The 22306-nt window shown below is 35.3% G+C and overlaps 1 protein-coding gene across 2 annotated transcripts in view; it reads right to left on the reverse strand.

Annotated features, from left to right (window-relative positions):
• The window catches only part of MARCHF6 (membrane associated ring-CH-type finger 6), a 44732-nt gene that overhangs the window by 20534 nt on the left and 1892 nt on the right, over positions 1 to 22306 (reverse strand). Inside the window, exons 2-12 of one of the 2 annotated variants that reach the window (XM_079301154.1) lie at positions 19242 to 19338; positions 18367 to 18440; positions 11759 to 11902; positions 10555 to 10627; positions 8812 to 8980; positions 7211 to 7403; positions 6865 to 6926; positions 4894 to 4926; positions 3731 to 3782; positions 990 to 1048; positions 324 to 404 (exon numbers count right to left, since the gene is read on the reverse strand). In XM_079301154.1, coding sequence (XP_079157280.1) covers positions 324 to 404; positions 990 to 1048; positions 3731 to 3782; positions 4894 to 4926; positions 6865 to 6926; positions 7211 to 7403; positions 8812 to 8980; positions 10555 to 10627; positions 11759 to 11902; positions 18367 to 18440; positions 19242 to 19338 — 1037 coding nt within the window. Of the gene's footprint in view, positions 1 to 323; positions 405 to 989; positions 1049 to 3730; positions 3783 to 4893; positions 4927 to 6864; positions 6927 to 7210; positions 7404 to 8811; positions 8981 to 10554; positions 10628 to 11758; positions 11903 to 18366; positions 18441 to 19241; positions 19342 to 22306 lie in introns of both variants that reach the window. The other variant, XM_079301153.1, reaches the window with a different exon arrangement.

Raw genomic sequence — 22306 nt, forward strand, 5'->3', positions numbered from 1 at the left:
GCAACTACAGTTCACAGCAGAAGCATAAGGACAGTGAAGAAAAAACGATTCTACACCCTTCTCCTTAGACAGACCCTCAAGCAAGCATAAAAGCCTTTGATTGTGTTGCTAAGCATGTGCAAATATTTGAAAGCAGGCAGCCACACCGACAACTTCTAAATGTCCAAGAGAACAGGAGAGACCTTTCCTTCTAATTTCACCACAAGAGCAGAGAAAAATTGTGAATTAAGTGCACCTGCATCATGTCTGCACCTCCTCAAAGCATAGCCAGAAAAATTATTTGCATGTAAATCTGAAACAGGTAGCTACTGACAAAAGGATACATGACAAACAATTAGAGTCACTGCTAGAAGAACATATCCCACTATAGTTGTAATCAGGCCTTCAAAGTGAGATGCTTGGACCTGGAACAAAGAAGAAAAAAGGGTAAAATTTATCAGTCTCTTAGAAGATTACATCTCCTTTTTTATGTAATTAAGATAAATTCTAAATCTCAACTCTCTCTCTTTTTACATATTTTAATAATCTGCTATTATTTTTGTATCTTCATCAAGAAAAGATGTTTACATTTACATTACAACTACTTTTTTCAAACTCAAACCAACTGCAATATATGAAACAGAAAGTATCACCTTAGACTGTTTCATTCATCCTCTAGTTTCCACTACTTATTATCATCCACTATGAAAACTAGTACACAAGCTAAAAATGTACACAAAGAACAAGAGGCTATTAAAAAACCCCCGAAGACACACACAGTTTTTACAAACAGTAAGAAACCTCACTTGTGATGTAAATAATGAAGGAGGTGGAAAAGAGTGGGACAACATTTTTAATCAGATACAAAAACGTTCAAGGACTAGTAAGAAGACATACTCCAAGTTACCTTTGCAATCACAAAATGAAGTGGAAAGATGCTACAGAATATCATGATTGAATAAACACTGGTAGTTTCTTTTTTCATTTTGAAATTATAAAACAATACTCACATATTCCTCAAAGCCCAGGCCAACAATGGAGAAATGACCAATGTGGTATGGACAAAATGCTGCATAATGTAAGCAGAAAGGAGAAAAAAAGGCCATGAAAACTGCTAAATGGAATCTTATTTGCAGGATGAATACTGTAACATGGTATTATTCTACTTCTCATAAATTTTATGAAAAAAGTACAAAAATTAATTCCTGTGCAAATATTTCCAAGTGATAGATTTCTATAATTTTACTAACACTGAAAATCAGATGAGAATTTGCACTCATGGACTAAAACTACACAGAATAAGATAGTATTTTCCTTCTTACTTCATTTTGCAGTGTGTAAAATAACTCAATTTCTCAGTGTTATGTACTAGACTGGTATAAGTCTAAGACTGTAGGAACCTGTGCTGTACATTTATTTTTTCCTATGCACTAAAAGACTTCAGTAGCCATTTTACAGCCTGGTGAGATGGGACTTGCTTTAACAAGGCTTCTAACACTAGTTTCTAGTACTTTAATTCTTAAGAATACTTAAAATATTGTGGAAAATGCAACCTCTGCAGAAATTTGCAAAGGGAAGAGGAGGGGAAGAAAGATGACACCCAGTGAAGGGATGAGAAGCAACTGAAAAGTCTTTTATTTTGGTTTAATGTACTGAAAACTGCTCATCATTCCTGAGAACTCACTCATGACAATTCTGAGGTTTCATGGGAAATGCATTAGAAACCACAGCACTCCCCATTTTTAGAAACCTCAATATTTCTAGAAAATCAATTTTCTTCAGTTATTTTATTTCACTCTGTTGTCTTCTAACCAAGTTACAAAGAACTACAGAATTAACATCAATTTTTTATAGGAGTGAAGGGCATCAGTATAAAGTGAAGGGGCTGCAGAAATGGCAAGCTTTTATTTTCACCTATATTGTCTTCACTACATCATGGTCGTCTACTCTGGGAACTACTACAGACTAAACATTCCATCAAATGAAAAGTGTGACAATTTTCTCTCTCCTCATTTCTGTATGACCAGCATATAGAAAACTCCCAGCTTGAAAACCCAAGAAGCAACAAATAAACCAACAAAAAAACCACAGGAAAACTATTTAGCAGGACTCCTATTACCCTAATAAACGATAAGAAAAGTTTTAATTTATGTCTTTTTCAGGCAAATCAGCAGCCACGGGGAAGAGCAAACATGTAAAAGATAAAGGGAGGAATTGAGCTCTCCCTGCCCAGTAAGAAAGGAAAGTGAGATGAAAAAGATCACACAACTCCAACAGGTATCAGACTAATGACTTAAAAGTTGCATTTCTGACATTTTATGAGAATATAGTGCATAGTTTATAATGTTTTCTATATAACTTTATTTAAAAGAGATTTTCTAATAGATTCCTCAAAAAAAAAGAGCACAAAGGAATACAAACTCCTCTGTGAGTACTATACTCTGTGAGCTATAGAAAATATTAATTAAGTTCAAATGAATTAATTTGTCTAATGAGAATTTCTGTACCACTAATTAAGGTTACAAATGCTTTCCTTATGTTTTATCTTTTATAAAGTACCTCCTGTGACATCTGAAGTCACAAGTACCATAATTACAAATTACTAGAGATTTGGCAGTTGTAAATTAAGCAGTATTACTTAATGGGAAAGAAACTAAAAATAGGGTTGAGAGGCACATATTAAATTCCCAGACCTCCTGCTTGCTTAGGAAAGTCATTCTCTTCTCTTGTCTATTTGTGAGTTTCCCACTTGGCAAAGCAGCTACTAAAAATGTTTCTATATGACAACCTCATTAATTATTCTTATTACTTACTTATTATGGAATTTTAATCCATAGTTTGGAAATTTCATGTTTATTATCTACTTAATAAAAAGCAAAATAAAAAAATATTATAACAGCTTAAAAAAACCCAATTAACTTCTGGTAACTACAAATTAAAATACAGTAATTATCAGAAAGAAATAGTTAAAGTATTTTCCAACTCTTACTTTAGAACAGTTACAGTTTCTTGTGAATTAAACATACAATATAATTATGCATATTTTCTTTTCATTTGCTGTTCTGTTTCAGTATCTAGATGCTTAAATCAGTCGTTTAGTGTTGTAAGCTTCACTTTGTCTGTAAAAACTTATCTATAGTACAACTTCAGTTTTTCAATTTCAAATCTTTCTGCCAAGCAAGACTACTGAAAAAACACCAAACAACAAATTCTTTTCTAAACTGATCATTCAGAGCAAGTGAAATGTTGTGGTATTTTTGTCTGGTATCTCTTGAAGTGTGTAATATGATTCATCTTGTCACTAAAATGCTACATTCTTGCATATCTCCCTTTCAGTTTGAGCTCCAAGAACGGATTCTTAATGGAAAAATTTCTGTAACTATCTAGTAAAAACTATAAGGAGAACAAAAAATACCTTAGCCATTCCTCAAAGTACTGCATTTCCTCACAAATTAAATTCCATGAGATTCCTCTCTCAATTTAACAATATTAAAAATAAATATTTTCTGTGGTTTGGTTTACATGGTTAAGGTTCTGCTAGGTTTCCTATTTGAAATCTATTCACTTACAGAAATTAAAATGACAAAACTAGAAAATAATAAATATTTGTTATTCATATTGCCAGTTCCTTTTGGTTCTATTCTTAGATATCAGATCTTCATTTTTCTAGAACAGCCTTAAAATAGACCTGCACTCTCAATTCACACAAAAAAAAAGGTCATTTTAAAACCTAAAAACAAACAATACTTACCAAATACAAGTATGAACAGCGTATTTAAAGACACAACCCAAAAGACATGTTCCTGTAAGGAGTATAGGGGAAACAGGAAGGAAGATGACAAGAAAACAGTACATTAATCTCAGTCTTTTAAATAAGTGACTTGAGTTTTGCATCTCAACTTCTCATTTCAACAGCCTATTATCACCAGAACTTGCACATCTCATGTAAGAGGCAGGAAGTTTGTGCTCTAACACAAAGACCAAAACAGGCAGTTCAGTTTGTGAAAGCACCTGTTTACATTCATGAACATTTTTCTAGATAAGTGCACTTACTCCTGCTTACATGCTTTAAAAGCAGGCTTTTATTTCAAAAGCAATACAAATACAAAACCTTGAAAGACAATTACATTAAATGTGTCCAGGTATTTTTTTCAATAAATGAGAAAACGTTCATCTAAACTTTTAACAATTGGTCTTTGCCACAACAAACGCATTAACAAAACTGACTGCTCTGACTCTAGAGATGAGAGCACATCTCTATTTTTTAATATTACTTTTAGCTAAGATGTGACCTCAGACACAAGTATGCTGGACTTCAACTTATTTTGATATTAATATTTAAGGTAAATGACTAATAACATAATTGTAAACCTAAGACATCACATTGACATAAGACATTGATGATCTCTGAGATCTTTTTCAAACTTAGTGATTCTAAGATAGAGTATTTTGAAAATTTAAAAAACCAAATAAAGTCAACTGAAGATCTTAGATTTTAAAATCTAGTCTACTAGATGTAGTGGTATTATGGTGGTACTAGGACAAAAAAAAAATATCTGAATGAGAACTGCATCTTTAATTATAACAAAGATCAAAACACAACATTAAAACAGATATATATTTTCAGTGTGCACTTTTTAAAAGGTTTAGTTTTTTATTTACAGTGGAGTAAGTGATCCAAAGCTATTTACATATTTTAAGAAATTCCACTTTTATACTATACACATATCAAAATCTGTGAAACTCCTAAAAATCCCAGTTTGCTTGACCATGACATCATATGACACTCTCTTTAAAGAAAAATATATATGATCTGAAAATAAGGACTTCAAATACAACTATGTATATTAAAAAATACAGGTATTTTTAAAAAAATCCTTCTGTAGAAATTCTTGAAAACAGGATTGCACTTACTAAGAAAACTAGAGATCCATCAAGTCCAAGCATCTGTGAAGAAAAGAAAGTTATTTTTACTTAGCAGAAAAACTAACCTGAATCTAAAATAAGCCTCTTTCACATTGACCTGTATTGTCAAATGCAGTCAAGAGCTTTTTAATGGCTCAACAACAGTTCCAGGACATAAATTCTTACAGACAAAGAGAGAAACTAAGTTCTCATTCAACAGTAAACTCAAGTGTTCAAAGGAAGTGATATACATGTGGAATATCTGAAAACACCTGTATCCATATGCATCAAACCAAACATGCATATAAGCTGTTAAATACATGTTTTAAGCTGCTTCTCTCCATGACTTTAAAGACTCTGACAAAGATTTTGTATTTGCAAATTACTATAGTGATTGAATGGCTACTTAAGTACATGTTTAATCAACTCAGCATTTAAATACAAGAGCAAATTTTTGTTTCAGCCTACTTGCAAAATATCAGTTTATGCTGCACTGAGAAAAGTTAGTATTTTACCCACAATGTATAAAAGCAACTGCTAACAGGACAATTTGCTATGCTGTACATTATTAACTTTTGAACAGAACTGTTTTACAGCTAAGAAAGATAGGAAACAAATTCTTCATCACTCAGCTCAGCTGTTACAGGAAGCATGCACAGAGTGGCCAAAAATAAAGCATCTACTGAAAAACAAAACCAAAACTCCTTTCCCCCCCACTTTGAGTGTATCTTACTATTTCAATCCAGACACTCCTACTCCACAATTACTGCTGTAAAGTTCCATGTTCAAGGCTCTTTTGTACGAGGACTTTGCACTAAGTTCCAAGATACAAGAGTTGCACATATTTTACAAATCAAATCAAGATGCAAAAATGTGTGAGAATTCAGAAAACTTGCATGATATTTTTACAGAAGACCTGACCTTTTTTCGATACTAAATGTCAAGTACACATCTATTGCCTATGCCAGCACAACACTGGAAGTGGTTATTAGAGTATGCTGAAATTGACTTCTATATTCAGGGAGAGGTAACAAAATATCATTGATTAGGAATATATCAGCACTTTCTATCAAATAAATTTGGTTTAGAAATAAAAGTCTTTCATCCTGAAATAAACAACAGAATAGTTCAGGAACCTGAATTTATGCATGTCCTTTTTCATGAAATATCTTTCAAAACACACTAAGAAGCTTTCAGTAGATACAAAACAAATATCGAGATGTGCCACTCGTGATGAAACTGTATTTCTACTACCCTGCAATCGAGGCAACAACTATACCACAGACTAGTAGTGATGGTGGTAAATCAGGTGAAGTTGCTGTATCTACTGTGAGGCAGATTTTGCTGCATCTGGTGAGCTTTGAACTCAGATGTTGGCTATCTCCAGACCAGCTACAGAAACCAAATTCTCAAGTCTCTACACTACTCCATGATTACAGTGTACATGCATGTCATGCTCTAGTTATGGAATTTCTGATCCATAAACAATACAGAAACCATGTTACATTAAAATGCTACATCATTTTTATAGAAGCACATTCGCTTTTTGCAAAGAAACCTAAACTTCTGTTTCTCTTTTCTTTAGTTCAATGCCTTCATGAATACAAAAATTAAGCATTAAACTACATCTAATGCAACATCTTTGCACTCTTAATCTGGCCCAGTGCCCTCAAAGCAAGCTGCAAGTCATTTCTACACCTCACCAAGTGAAAGACTTCAGAAAAGACTACTAAAAAATGTTTTAAGCTCCTACTGTATTTTATACTTATAAGCTGCTACTATACTTAATATCAAAAAAATGCTTTCTTTGATGGTTAAGAAGTAACATATTAACACTTTGTTTATAATGTAACAATTTTTCTAGGTCACTAAAGGCTCTTACAAAAGAGTGATCCCAAATGTATTTTAACACAGCAACACTACAAGTCATCTCAAGTAAGAGCCTGGATTATTAAATTCAAGAAAATGATTCTTACTCACTCGCTCCCAAGTAAGCTCTTCTGCTGCTCGATCCCATTCCAAAGCATTCCAGTTCATGTCATCTGAGGAGACAATAGCTGTTAGATCACTCAAAACAAGATGCAACCACTCCATGCTATGTTCTAAATGAACAAAAAGACTTGAGTGCCTAATATTCATCTTGTAACTGCTGACAACTTTTCAGCAAGCAGATGCTTCAGTACTCAAAACACATGAAATCTGCAAAGCCAAGATAAACAAGCTGAAGTGGGAATTTACATAGCTTCCTTCAATTATGGCAGTTCTATATTCAATTAATTTATATTTAATAAGAACTAGAACATTAATGTTTTGAGTCACCTGTTACCTTGTGCTCCATTGTTTGCATCTGCTGCATCTTCTACTACAGCATCCTCTTCATCTTCATTATCTTCCTCTTCTTCATCTACTTGTTCCTCTTGAATTTCAGGGTTCTCACCTACAACTACGTTCTCAGCAGCTGGGTTAGCAGGTTGATCAAGCACAGCATTTTCAACACCTCCATTTACTGCAGCCTGAGCCTGCAGAAACAGGATTTAGTACTTGGTTACATTGAACAAGCTCTATTCATGCTTTTCTCCTGTATATATACGAAATCAAACAGTATTAAAAGAAGTCAATAATATATATTCTAGAAAAGAATTACACTTGGGACCACTACACATTTAAAAACAGGAAAAGAAACATTCGGATAACTTTACAGAGTAGCTGAGGTAGGAAGGGGCCTCTAAAGATCATCTAGCCAACCCAGCTACTCAAAGCAAAATCAGCTATGACAGGGTCAGTGCTGTTTCCACTTGGCTTTTGAGCCACCTTTTCCCAAGGTGGAAACTTTACCTCTCTAAGCAACCTGTTCCAGTAGGTGATTGTAGTAGTAAAAAAAAAAAAAAAAAAAAAAAAAAAAAAAAAAAAAAAAAAAAAGAAAAGCCAAAACCCAACACAAACAGAACTCACCTTTTTGTTTTTATTTTAATCTAAATGGAATTTCCTGCACTTTCAATTTAAGCCCACTGCCTGTGGTCCTGTCACTCAATACCAGCAAGATGGCACTAGCTCTTTCTTCTTTTTACAGCCATCAATCAAACATTTACAGAGACTGATAAGGTCCACCCTGAGCATTCTCATTTTCAAACTAAACAATTTCAGTTCTCAGCCTTTCATTATGTCAGATGTTCCAATCCTTTAATCATATCTGTTGGCTCTTCACTGCACTCACTCCAGTCTGTCCATGCCTCTCTTGTACTGGGGGACCCTAAAACTGGATACAGTACTCTATATGTGGTCTTACCAGTGTAATAGAGAGAAACTCTCTCATGGAAACTATCATTATATTAGAAAGATGGTAATTCAAGGCCAACCCAAGTTAGTCACCAATATGACTTTTAAAAACTGACATTTACTAAAAAGAAAACAACATTTTGAATTATTTCTTCGCTATGCATGGATTGCTTATATTATCACTTCTCCCCCCAAGAAGCTCCCGAAAGCACTGAAGGAGTGCACATGTATGTGTTGAGAGTGGGAGGAGGGCACAGAAGTTCCAATTTCAGTGGTGTCAGCAAAATTTCCAATTGCTTTGGGAACAGTGAATCATTACGTCATGAACTATTAGCATACTTATGAAAAAGACAAAGTAAAAGCAAGCTGCATCTTCACTGACTATGTATAAGAATTCAGCTTTATGTGCGTAAAATTATCTTAAAAAATGGTAAAGATGCAGAGATAAGAATCTATGCAATACTACACAATGAAACAGCTTCAAAAACAACATTGGTGTGGCTAAGTTTATATAGAACAAGTGTTCAATTTCTGCTAACAAATAGAGACACCCTGAAGTAAAATAACATTACTGTTGTGTTTTGATAAAGTATTTACTCCCAGAACCACATTTTCTAAATTAATTGTGAACTAATGAGCAGTAAGTTTTACCTCATTTTGTTGACCAACACCATTGAGTGGCTGTTGTTGATTTTGTTCCAACCACTGTGGTGCTCCTCCATGGACGATCTGTTCACGTAACCATACAAGGCTGATAAATGCACACAGAGTGCACGTCACCACAAAACAGCCCTGCAAACAGTCAGCCAGTAAGTTCTCCCTGTTTAAAAAAAAAAAAAAAAAGTATTAACAAAACCAGTATTTTGCAGGTAAGACTACAGACTGGTTCAGATAAAACAATCTTCCAGAATAGCAAATGAAACACAATAATTACTAAGTTAACAGTAACAGGTTTACTTAAATGCCTAAATGCACAATATCCAGTCCACCTAAGCACTGCATCTGCTGACCTATCTGAACCAGAAGAATTGAACTCCAGGGTTTCCCTTCAACTGCTCTACATTTCAGATACCATTTTACCTCAGATACTATCTCTATACCTTAAAAATATTAATCAATCAGGTCATACATAACTGTATAGAAGCAGCAAAGCAAAGTTCAGCCAACTAACCAAACTAGGTTTCATGCAATGCAAGAGGTATTTAAACCATCTTAATCAATTCTCATCCTTAATTTCAGGCATCTTCTTGGAAAACTACAAGATGTTCTTAAAAATAAATAAGAAACATGGTACTACAGTACTCTTCCATCTCCAAAGAAGCATCAGTTTGGTCCCCCTTGAAGCTGCACATTTGTGCCAGCACAGCACAGTGAATACCAGGGACATGAAGTCCAAAATGAAAAGATGATACAAGAGGCTACTGTAATTGACTGCCGAAGAAATGAATGTCAAAGCACAGATTCACAGGCCATTAAAATCTGAAATACTCAAGGCCCTTATTTTTCTTCTACACTGTAATAGACAAGAGGTGCTCTAAGTTCAGTTGTTTCAAATTCTTCTCCAAATAAAAATAGAATCTACACTACTGAGATAACAGGGAATACATGTTACTGGACTAAAACAAGCAGCTCTCTCCAATAATGAAAATTAGTTACATGCAACTTGACCTGATTTCCCAACTGAGATGACTTAGCTGAAATACAGAGAACATTCATTCCAAATTTGCTTGATGTGCAGTTGATTCTACTTAAACTCAGTTTCAGTTCCTCATGTTCATATATAATGAGTAAGTAAGAGGCAGCCTGAAATTCTGTTGTTTGGTATTTACTGATTCTTTAGGAAAAACTGATTAAAAAAGGACAAAGAAAGAAAATATGCAATAGCAGATGGTGACTGAAGCATCAAAAATCCAAGTATCAGCTAGAAGGAAGTCTGATAAAAAATAATCCCTCTCACATAAGAGACTCAGAATTGATAAAATTAAATTCAAAATATAAATGTGCAATGAAGAAAACAGAAAGTGACATCATTAGTATTAATACTCTGCTGTATATCTGATTTAAACCACAGGATTTTTTTTTTTTTTAATTATTAAATGTAATTTTGCAGAATAGGTTTTCTTGACATCGACTAGAAGTTTTCATTAACCTGGGCATAAAGTCGGTTTTCCAACTCCAAATATCTTAAGTAACAGAACTCCAAAGTCAAATGATTTCTATTGTAATGGTGTTGTCCATACATCTGGTTGTGCAAAGGGTAGTGGGTAGTTGCTTTTTAAGATGGTGGAAGATAACAAGTGTAACTGGATGGAAGGGACACTGAATTCCAAAGTTACTGTTTTCAGGATAATCTGACTAAACCAGGTTTTTGTATCAAACTACTGAAGTACTTACGTAGACAGAATATCTAATGGCAGTGTCAGTAGTGAGCTCACAGAGCCAGTAAACAAGCACTTGTAGATACGACCTGTGGGAATAAACAGAAGCTTGATATAACTTTGATTTTGGCTATGGTTTCACTTGGAAAGGACCCCAGGTACCCTCTTTTCTCCTGGTGTCCAACTAAATTTATGGAAGAAAATCTCAACTTTCAGTGCATAAGCAGAACTCAAGACCATATACAACCATATGGAACAAAGCTACATTTTTGCTGCACGTCTTTAAGAATACACATTCAAAGTGTAAGAACTGACATACTAGGTTAGGCCCAAGATTCATCTAGACCTGTGTCCAGCACTGGTCACACCAATGGATGCCTAAGGAAGAATATGGAAGAAGGTTAAAGATACTTGCCATGATACTTCTTCAGTGCATTCTCATACATTTCACTTCCTATACCTCACAGCTAATTAATCCTTGATAGAATATTCTCCCCTTTTCTTTGCTCAACCATATTTTGAATGCGTATAAACTTCCGGTGTTATGGTATCCTGCAATAAGGATCATCACCACCTCATCATCTGTTTTAAGTAGCTGTTTTATGGATTAATAGTTGATGCTAGTAAATGTTACATTTTTACTGTGATTTGTACTTGCAAAGTAGGCCACCAGTGTATATGGCCTACTTCAGGAAATTAGGTGATGCCAATATTGTGTTATTCTCAAACTAAGCCTGCGCTAGCCATAAATAAAAACATGGAACATACCGAGAAACTGTCTCATTTCCTTCTGCATTTAGTCCCTTGCTCTTTTGTTCAGGGGACATATCATGGTTTGTAAAGATGTACTTCCTATCATTTCCTTGACTGAACCTTCTGCCTTTCTCCATTTTCTGTGTATTCTTAGATTGTTGAATTAATAAATTACATAAAATAAAACCTTCCATGTAGATTTTAAAGAAGATAATTGAGAAGAGGCAATTTATTGGAGTAAGACATTTAAAAGCTCTTTCACGCATTCTCTCCTATGTCTTAATACCTTTCTGCATTGCACTACTGGTTAAAGAGTCGAACAGGTAGAATTTCTGAGTGAAAAGAAATAAAATAGTGCCTTTGAATGTTTTCTTAAATAAACAATAAAGGTATCACAAAATTTTATTACAGGAAGTGGCACATTTCCCTGTGTATAAGAACATTATGTACAGAAGATTAATACTTACATGCAGTAAGAGGTACTACTCCCAACCATGCAAAGGCCACAAGTGTATAATGAAACCAGTATCGTATTGCTGTGCCAATACTCGTAACCAGTCCAGCAAAGATGTCCTGGATTGGAAGCCGTGAAGGCATATCTGGGGAATAAACTGTGTAGAAAAGGCACTTGTGAAACAGTTTGCCCTTAGAGAAGCATTTATGCAAAAGTCCTGCCAACTACAAACTGTATCTTACAAAAGCTTACTAGAAGAATAAGCATATTTTATATTCTCAAGAGATGACTCCAAACAAACAACAAAATAATTCACATAACACATTTGTTTCATTGTGTACTGAGTGGAATGGGAAAATTTATAAGCTCCATGCCAGTTTTTGACCTAGCAGAAGTTTAATAGCTTTATTTGTTAACTGTAAACCCCAATTACCTAAAAATAAGCGCAAGAAGAAGCAGATTCTAAAATCAGCATCACTCTCACTCAACACTACCTCAAAGATTCTTCTGTTATTTATAAACCTAGTTCATGGAAAGGGCACAAGGAACAAGAGCAACCAGCAATTTTGCACACTATCCATTTGTTTGTGCTAGATAATTTAGATTATACTTGCCATCCAACAGCACAGACCAAAAACACCCCCAGCAAAATAAAAGCAGCACACAGGGAGGAAATTTGAAGAGAACAGATTAAGTATCCATAGACATTGAAATTTACACACAATGACTAACTTTCAATAGATACTGTTTCGTATCATGCAGAATTTCTTCTAAGGATGTTCCTATCACAGAGCACAGTGCAAATCTCTCATTCTGCAAAGATATTCTCATAATACCAAATTTTCTTGACTTTTTAAATTTAATATGTTGCATAGGCCCGTCCCTACTCAAAAGCCAAGAAAAACAGTGGCGAGGTCTTCTTTTGCAAACAACTAGCTAACAATTTCATTACATGTAGTTAGTTTCTACACACTTACATGGATACCAGAAAGTGGTAATGCACACTACCATTAACAGATTAGAACAAAGAAGATAAAATATATTTGGGAGTTGCACAAAGACATTGCTGCCTGGATGTCTGTTATGTTGGACACATGTGCTTGAAGACTTTAACATTATGGACAAACTTCACATCTACCTACATGAGGAAACCTCAGTTTTTATAAGAGCAAATAGAAGTTTTCATTTCCTCTCATGAGCAATCCTTTAAGAGTCTAACAAATACTGCTTTATGCTATCTACCTGCAGCCCCTTCACCTACATTCCCAATCATCCTTTCACTAGTCTCAGAGAAGAAGCTTCTACAGGAAAAATAAATTCTTTTCTCTCCAGGGCTATTTCCCTCAGTTTCCGTATTGCAAAGAGAGCTCAAGAACACAGACAAGCAGCATCAATATCCAGTTGCAGTCAAAGAATGGTGACAGACTGTGCATTTCAGCAGTATGTGGATTATAACTGACACAAAGCAACAACAAAACAATATCCCTGAGACAAGCAGTAACTGGTTTGAAATTTCAAAGCTTGTTATTCGTCAGGTATCTGGCAAGGAACTGGAATTCATGAAAGGACAGATTGAAAGTGTAACACTAAGGAACTGTAGTTGTGAGAACATAGAGCAGTAAATTGAAAGCAGGGCACAAACATATTTTGACATCGTCTTACAATTTTCTTGTTACAGAAACAGATTTAGTACACAATTTGGAACTATAGAAAATGCTTAACTAATGACCTCAGCTCACACTGAACAAACATTCTGGAAAATTTATGCCACTGGAGACAAAAAGTCTTTGTCGAGGGTGCAAAAGAATACTTTTTGAGAGTATATCTGTTTAATCTTTATGGTACCACTCAGACAATGCAACAGATACTCTGAAAAAAATCTCATTTTCAGAAAATATATTTTGATCAACACTTTGCAACAAGGACTACAAAGAAAACATTACTCTGTATCAATTATTTATTTGTGAGGGATAAGTCATTAAGTTGGAGAGATTTTAAATTAAAAAAAAAAAAAAAAGAAAATAAAAAAGTGACTTCCAGGAACTGAACACACTGAAGAAAGTGCAAGAATGTTCATCCTAACTCAAAACACCAAGTGCTTATAGAAGTTAGCATTTTTGCATGCTTGCTTTTCCAAAGGCTTTAGGATTACAATAGCGCTTTTTCAAATAAAAACACAATAAAGTTACTACTCAGAGAAGACATGCTATGGCCCTCAAATTTTAACAGTTTGGTGATTTTTTTTTTTGCTTTCAGAAGCTGAGGGTGGGAAGAAAGTTTTTCCTGTGCACACCTCAAAATATGTACAGCTTTTTCCACTAGAAGCTTTATACTATGATGATAAGGTAAAATCCTACTATGTCATGCAACATTCAGGTGCCTGAAATGCAGGAACTCCTAGCATGACAGGAAGCCCTGGCATGCAAGCACCCTGCACCACTGGAGCTTGCTGCCAGTGATTTTCATAGCTTATCTCCCCACCTGTGTCTGTAATCCAGTACCATTTTCTGTCCACACTGCACCTCCCTTTATCCACTTCCCACTGTGACTTTGAGGCCTGAGACCTGGACCCCTGCCACTACAGCACCCATTCTCCTCATTCGCTTCTGCACATGCATCCTCTTCACCACACCTCCATCCCTTACTTTCCACCCCAGTAATCTTTCCTAACTCAGTTTGAGAAACAAATTTCTGCATTATTTACCACAGTTCCTCCAAATAAAAATGTTTCTACTAGAGACCAATTGAATTAATAACTTGTCTTCTTTTCTACTATAGAATGAAATTCAAACAGACTTTGGCTGAGTTTTTCATAGGTTTGGCTCAACTTTTTCGAGCTGTACAGGTCATGGAAAAATACTAGAAAGCTTTGTGGATACTTAGGTCACACCTATGTAGTCTAACTGCTATTCTAGTTGTGAATCCTAAATTTGGGTGGGGTATTTTTAGTTTGGTTGGTTGCTTTGAGAAGGTGGGGTTTTGTTCTACCCTCCCCTCCCCTCCTGTAAGCCTAACTTTTCCAGGAACACAATTACTAATTTTTCTTCTCCAAAACAGAGAATATGATGAAAATCTGCTCTTACACTGAAACAAATGAGATAGGAAAAACACAAACTACCTTTAGAAGTTGTCATTTAACCTACTTCACAGAATCAGCACACTTGCAACCCTCGTACCCAAAGATTTTTTATTTACTATAACATTTGCAAACCACTTATATGTCACCTCAGTCACCCTCATGCACTGATCATGAAATAAGACTCATAAGTAAAAAACATATATTTGATAGTTCGTGGGTGAAAGCACTGGTTTGGTAAAACAGGGCTTGAGAATTACTCTCTTGGTTGGCCTAGATGATCTCCAAAATACCCTTCCAACCCAAACCATTCTATGTTTCTGTGTTTAACACCCTTCAAACACATGCAGACTTTGCTTCAGAACACTAAAGCAAAAGGAGAAAAACTCCACTCCTTCTCAGGCAAGCACAGCTTTAACAAATAGATGAAATAACATTCATATAAGTTTATCAAAATGAACAGGTAAAGACATCACTTCAATATATCCTTCAATAATGTAATATCCAAATTACATGATAAGGAACACCCTACTCATATGGCTTCCTTTAGTTTTACAGTCTTTTTTTTAACCAAGCTTGTAACATTGTATGAACCACATACCAGCAATGAAGCTGCACAGGAAGCACAGAAATAAATCCATCCCATCCTCAGAAAAAGATCAGCCCAGTCTGCTTCTGTGTTTGTGTTTTTGACAATACTTATGTTAACGTTACCTCCTACAGAATGGAGATGTTTTGACAACTGCATTTTCTTCAGAAAAAGCCTCACCTTCTTTCATGTATCAGTGCTTACGAATGTTTAGTGTAGCATTAATAGGAGCACATCCTTGCACATGACAAATGAAAGCACATGTGTGGGGAGGAAAAGAATACAGAGTAGCTACTCTTTAAAAACTCAGGAAGAAAACTCACAAGTTAAGAATGAAAAAGCAGCTTGACAATCAAAAAATGTGAAAAGCTACTTTTGCGTATCAGTTGCACTAATTCTTAACTTGAAGAACCTGCAGAAAAGGAATTAATTTTAAAACATAAACACTTTAGCTTTAAAGAATGCATTTGAAATCGAGTCATTTACCTACATGACTAAACACATTTACAGAAAGATGCTATTATTCAAAAGAAAAATTTGTTCCTTTGTACTCCTGCCAAAATACAAGTTGAATCTTCTCCTTTTTCCTTCCTTTCCAGCAATAAATAAACTAGCAGTTTGGGTGCTAAAAAAAAAAATCCCAAAATGTTACAGAACTTAGAGAATAAACACACTAGAAATAGTTTATGAATACTCCATACACAGGAAGTTACAATAGAAAGGGAGCATTTTTGACAAAATGACAGCAACAGCCTTGGAAAGCAAACCAAGCTAAACAAGGGAGGAGTTGTTGCTATTACTGCACTAATACTCTATTACACTATTAGTGCTTGTCTGCTGGAGCATAGATAATTACATGTATGTGTTTATTTTACCACTTCCCATGGTAAATCAACTTATCTGAAAGTCTGTTCCACCTGGCATGGTTACAAGCCAGATCCAACTTTGCTTGGGGTGACTGGCATATACTTATATGCCTTTTTTTTTCTGCCTTATCATTCTCTCTTCACCACCCACAACTCCTTCCCTGCTCCCACAAGCAGATCCAGTTTCCAGACTGGACAGCCACATTATCTTCCAAAGAAAGAGGGACAAGAGAAATTAAAGAAACCTGTAACTGCATGAGTATTGGGTGTGAGAGAAACAATGACAAGGGTAGGAGGGCAGGAAGAATCTGCGCAGGGTACCTGATGTGCTATCACTGTGTGAAGCCTGGTGGGAAAAAGCACACTACAATGTGGAAAGCCAAGAAGAAAACCTTATCAGCCGAGCCTGCTGAGTCGGGAGTGACAAGTGTTTGGCAGATGATAAACAGTGGATAACTAGTGGCTGAACGTGGAGGATACACTCTATTGCACGAGGAAGAAAGTGGTTCCTTATTACCAATTTCAAAGCTCCTATGAAAAATGGTAACTTTTTGAGCCACATTACCTCAATTAAGTTTTCTTCCCTGTCCATCACCTGCAAGTACATTACAAACTGTGCTGGCAACAGCAGTATCAGCAAAGAACTAACTTCTGCAGGAACGTCTCTGTTGATAAGGGCAGTAACTAAGCTTCCTCTTATCAATAGTAACATGCATATAAAGTGTATTTTGTTCAGAACAGCTCATCCCCTTTTCCTAGATTCCAAGGAAAACACTATAAACTTTTTTGATTTCATTTTTCTTTTCACACAAGACTAGAAAGTCTTCTTTCTTAACAACTAATAAATCACTGAAATGCTATTTTCTGGTCTTACACACTAAATTCTGTAAAGGACCTAATATGCAATTTTGAAAGTGGCTAAATAGCATGCAGGGAGATTCAGAACTGGGCATCATTCTTAGTCTGCAAAACCTCCATACAGAAGCAATATAATGCCTTGGTAAAAATGTTCAACAAATAAAACCTGAAAGCACATGATCTCTAACATTCCTCATATAGGTCACTGTAGTATTTAAGAATAATAACCAGAAAACACTGCTGTGTTCAACATAAAATATGCTATTACTCTCCCAAGAGAGAGTTAATATCACATTTCAATGCAGGTCTAATGTGTTTAATTAACTGTTGGCAGAAATACATCATACCAAGGTTCAACCTATAGAAGGAAGGTGGATTAAGGGATTTTTTTGGAATAGAAAATACATTAACTAAACCACGTTAACCTCAGTTTTCTCTTCAAAATATAAAACTAGGAGAAAAACCCCAACACACAAAAAAAGGTGAGAGGGGAGCAGGAATAAATCAGTAAATTTGAAGAGAAAAATGTAGCATAAAACTCACTTTACCTGCTCAACAGGCAATAAACTGGTAACACTAAATAATACTAGCTTGCCACCTCACCTATTCCTACTACAGTTAAAAGATAATAATTAAGAATCCTCTGGGAATTATATCAAGATTCTTCATCATAAGTTGCCTAACCTATTTAGTTGTATCTAACATGAAAGGTAATTTAATACTGGGTAGTTACATTTCAGTCAAGATATGCTAAGTGGAATAATCATAATTTCTATTATTTATCAAGAATACTTGAACTGTAATTCATAGAAGCCAAGTGTTAGTGTTGCAGGTAGATCCTTTAAAGGTAACTGAAAACTGCCTTTCAAATTCAAATTTTGCCATGGTTTCACTTTGCCATTCAGACTTCCAAAAATTTGGATTTATCAATGAAGCTGAAAACATGGCACATGCTGTAATACTGGCAACAAAAGAATGGGACTGAGGCTGTCAAAAAAGGTACAGAATAATACTTCTTTTATGTCTGACTTAGAATTATGAAAGAACCAAATTAGCCAGTATTAAAGCAATTCACAGTCTGCAATAACATGCATTAAGATTGCAATTAAAACAATAACACAGAAGTTATGCCACAAGGTTGGATCTACCATGCTGAATGAAAAAGTAATCACTTCATAGATACTATGTGAGAAAAATTCTGAAAAAAACAGTAGCAAGTAAAACATACTTACTTGGTGTGAAAGCAAATCTGTGTTTACATAATTCACAGTATTCTTTCCTGCTGTGTTTAAGCCACTGAACTAAGCTGCAATAAAAAGTGATCACATTAATACATGCTATACATCTCTCAGCCCTATCCCTCCACTAAGGAAAACACACCAATTCTCTGCTTTCACATTTAAATCAGGATATTTGTACTCTCAAGCAGGACTTAAATTAACATGTTTAGTAAGTCCATTTAGGCCATCAAGCAAGTTTTGAACAGTAGAAAAAGTTAAACTGACATATATCATAGTATTAATAAACATTTTTTGAGTATGTTATTGATCAAAGCAGATATCCTGGCATGGCCACCACCAGTGACACCAGTTCTTAAAAATACTTCAAAATATGACATACAGGTGCACACAGCTAAGACTGAGAACTGCTGTATTTGTGAAAGAAGGACTATTAAAATACCATCAGAAATGACCATGCCAGAACTACAGTTTTTACTTTAGCACTTCCTGATCAAACCACTAGAAAGCACTAAGGATTTTATTTTTTTCTGTGAGGTTTGATATTCTTTCTATTCATAACTCTAAGTGGGCAAAAAAAAAAAAGCCCCAACATACTGATTTTTCTACTTAGTTTTCATAAAGCTTTTCATAAAATCACAAATAATTATCAGTGCTTTCTTTCCATATATAATTACAAAATTTTTCCTGAATTGTAATGGATCATCATGTAGTAAACATCAAAACCCTAAATACATTTCAACAAGTCTAACTTGAAAATTGGATTTTTTTCACTAGTTAACCTGAAGACTTGAAGTATTTTTTGAAACATGTTAATATGCTTTCATTAGTGAAAAAAAAAGTAAGAAACACACAGACACAGAACTCACCATTCCTGATGAATAAATTTAATACTGCCAGTACACACACATGGATGATAGAGAGGTTTTTCAGGAGTTCCTTCCGACCGACAGACTCTGCATATATCTGCTGACAAGGACAAAAAGCTTATTACACTACTGCTTAAAGAACTCGAATTTTTCAAGAAAAATGACACAACTACTTTCTAGAAACTTTATCATGCAGCAAAATGAAGCCAGAATAAATTGAAAGAGAATGAAAGATTTCATCTGATGCAAGACAGAGACTGGGAAATCACCAGAAAGAGCAACAAGAACATTATCTCCCTGATTACATTACATAAACTCAAAACACGACTTATAAAATTTTAGGATTTCTAGGAAATAGATACAGTAAAACTGCAGGAGGGTGTGTTTTCTATCTGAAGAGCTATCACTAAACATACAAACTGCTAAGGATAATTTTCTTGAAAATAGATACTTCGAAAAACAAAAATTCCATCTCTGTTTGGAAAAAGTTAAACAGAGGCTGAACAGAAAAGACTGAATAATGTCCAACAATGACTTAAGTAATTCACTGCTCTTGAACCTAACACAGATGTTTCCTTGGTGCTTTTGATGAAAGGGAAAAAATCTGAAATCCAAACCAAACTGACATAGGTATTTTGCAATTTGCTATCCAACTGGGACACAGCCTACTGCCTAGAAAGAAAAGACACTTTCTATTTCTTATTTCATAATTTCAGTAATACAGTAATACTTTCATAGATCCTGCACCTTCTTTATTCCCTCTTTTTGATACTTTCTTACAACTAAAGGTTGCAACATGTTTTGTGAATAAAGAAGTGAGCATAAACCTTTCCCTCTAAGGAACAGATGTCTATATTTTAAGTATCATTCAGTTAGGTAGAGCTCTAAACACACAATCAAATAGAAATAAAAATCAAGTTTTATCTGTTTATTGGAAGATGCATGATAGATCTTCCCTTGACTCTTCCTTTTACTTCTATTAAGGAAGTAAACATAAAATGCCCATTTCAATAGAATATGTGAATATGTTCTGTTAATTATTTCTCTATCAACTACTATCCAGTAAACATGCAAGAGTGGAACACATGCATATCAGAGATCTTTGTCAGAAAGACACTAGCTGATGTGAGAATACTGCAAATTTACAATTTCAAGTCTGAATAACCCTTGTTCATTGTCAAAATCTTCAAAAGTTAATGCTTTTCTACAAAAACGTCCAAAAGGAACCAAAGACTGTTTTTTTTTTTTTTTCTATAAAAAAGTCACATTATAACCATATCTATAGTCTATAAAGTATTAGGACAGTTCCTACACATAAAGTGTAAGAATTCAGATTATTAAATTCAAACAATTTTCTATCTATAAAAAGTGTTGTTGGAATGAATTCATTCACATAGCATGAAAACTCAGAATTAACAGAAACAGATGTTCAATATCACATCAGTGATGCTGCAGAGAGCCATAAAGAGCACTTCCATCGTTGCCATGTTGAGCAGCGACGATTTGCAGTATTGCTCCAAACATCAGGAGTCCTGGTTTCTTTGCTGACCAGAACAGCTCCTTCAGTTAAACAATTCTTCCATCCCAGAGAGCACTTCCAGATGGCTGCACAGGGCAGATCTCTCCAACTGACAGGCAGGCCCTACCCACTCCCTGTGGCATGCCCACCTCCTCCTGCATTCTTCCCAACAGAGCTGTTTCACTACAGCAAGTTGACAACTTTGCAGGCTGGATGAGCCTCACAAGGAGTCAGACAAGCACGAGACAGCACATGAAACCACTGCTTTAAGAATACTCTGGCACCAATAAAAGCAAGCTAAAAGTACCCTGAAAATGTCCACTGCTCTCTAAATCTGCTGCTTTAAGGCAGAGGCCTGTTGACTCTCACAGCAAACTGTTCACTTACTGTCAAAACCTTTGGGAGGAAGCAATTTGCATTACTGTGAGCAAAAGAATTTTTTACTTGAGAAAAGACTGCCTGACAGCTTACTAAAATAAAAACTAAATTTTGTTTTTTCAAAGCTATGGTAATTTCTAAATATTTCCACTTCTTTTATAAATCCAAATAAACATATTATGAGTAAAATTGTTTGGACTGTTAAGCAACCGATAGCTTCAAATCAATAAACTCTGCTGAGGGTCAATGTGTTAAGCTATGCACCTTATGACCTACAGCCACAGTCCCAGAGAACTCCACTGTGCAAGAGTCACTATTCTTCTATGTGCACATGCACTTTGCATCCTGTTCTTCATGCACATGTTTTGGAAAAAATGACCTTGAAAAAAAGCTCTTTCCTGTTGCCCCTGAGAATGATTCACTGCCTATTATCTCTTCAACTGAATTCAACACTGGAATATCAAAATATGAAGACATTATTTAGCAGCAAACCGATTTATCTAGAAAGAACCAGAATTACCTCTCTTCAGCAAAACCCGATATCTGGTGCTTTCAGGTGCTGCAGAGAAACAACTTTCACACTCATTCTGAGGTGAAGCAGCTTCCACTTAGGTCTGACCATGACCCCAGACTGCCTCTCTTATCTAAGCTCTCACCATGGAGCTCAGTTTTCTAGCTCCACAATACAGCTCTGTCAAGCACAAAGCCCATCACAACCACAATGGCCAGAATACTGCTACCAGACAATCACCAGCTCAGAAAGTCCATCTGACACTGCAGCAGAAGTTCAAGCACACAATAATATCATATTTCCTCTTCCTCAAGGTGCTAACACAGTCTATGCTGCTGCTGCTACTGCTGTTCAGAGCTTTCTAACCTTGGGAAGTCTTTTCAGCACTCTGGCAAGCCACGTGAAATTCTAATAGTAGGATCTGAGGTTTGAAACTGTAGAAGAAGTCGTAACATTCTAGTGGTATTTATGGAAAGTGAGTATATAGACTGGTTACTTTCATGCTATCACTGGGAGCTTTTGAGGACAACATTGATAAAGCCACAATATAATATCTAAGGCTGCATATATATGTGCCTCTGTGTGTGCTTATACATAAAACCAGAACAGTCCAAATTTCAAGTGTGGAATTGAACACAAAGTTCAGTTAAAGAAGAC

This window comes from Erithacus rubecula (genome assembly GCF_903797595.1).
Source record: "Erithacus rubecula genome assembly, chromosome: 3".
NCBI lineage: Eukaryota > Metazoa > Chordata > Aves > Passeriformes > Muscicapidae > Erithacus > Erithacus rubecula.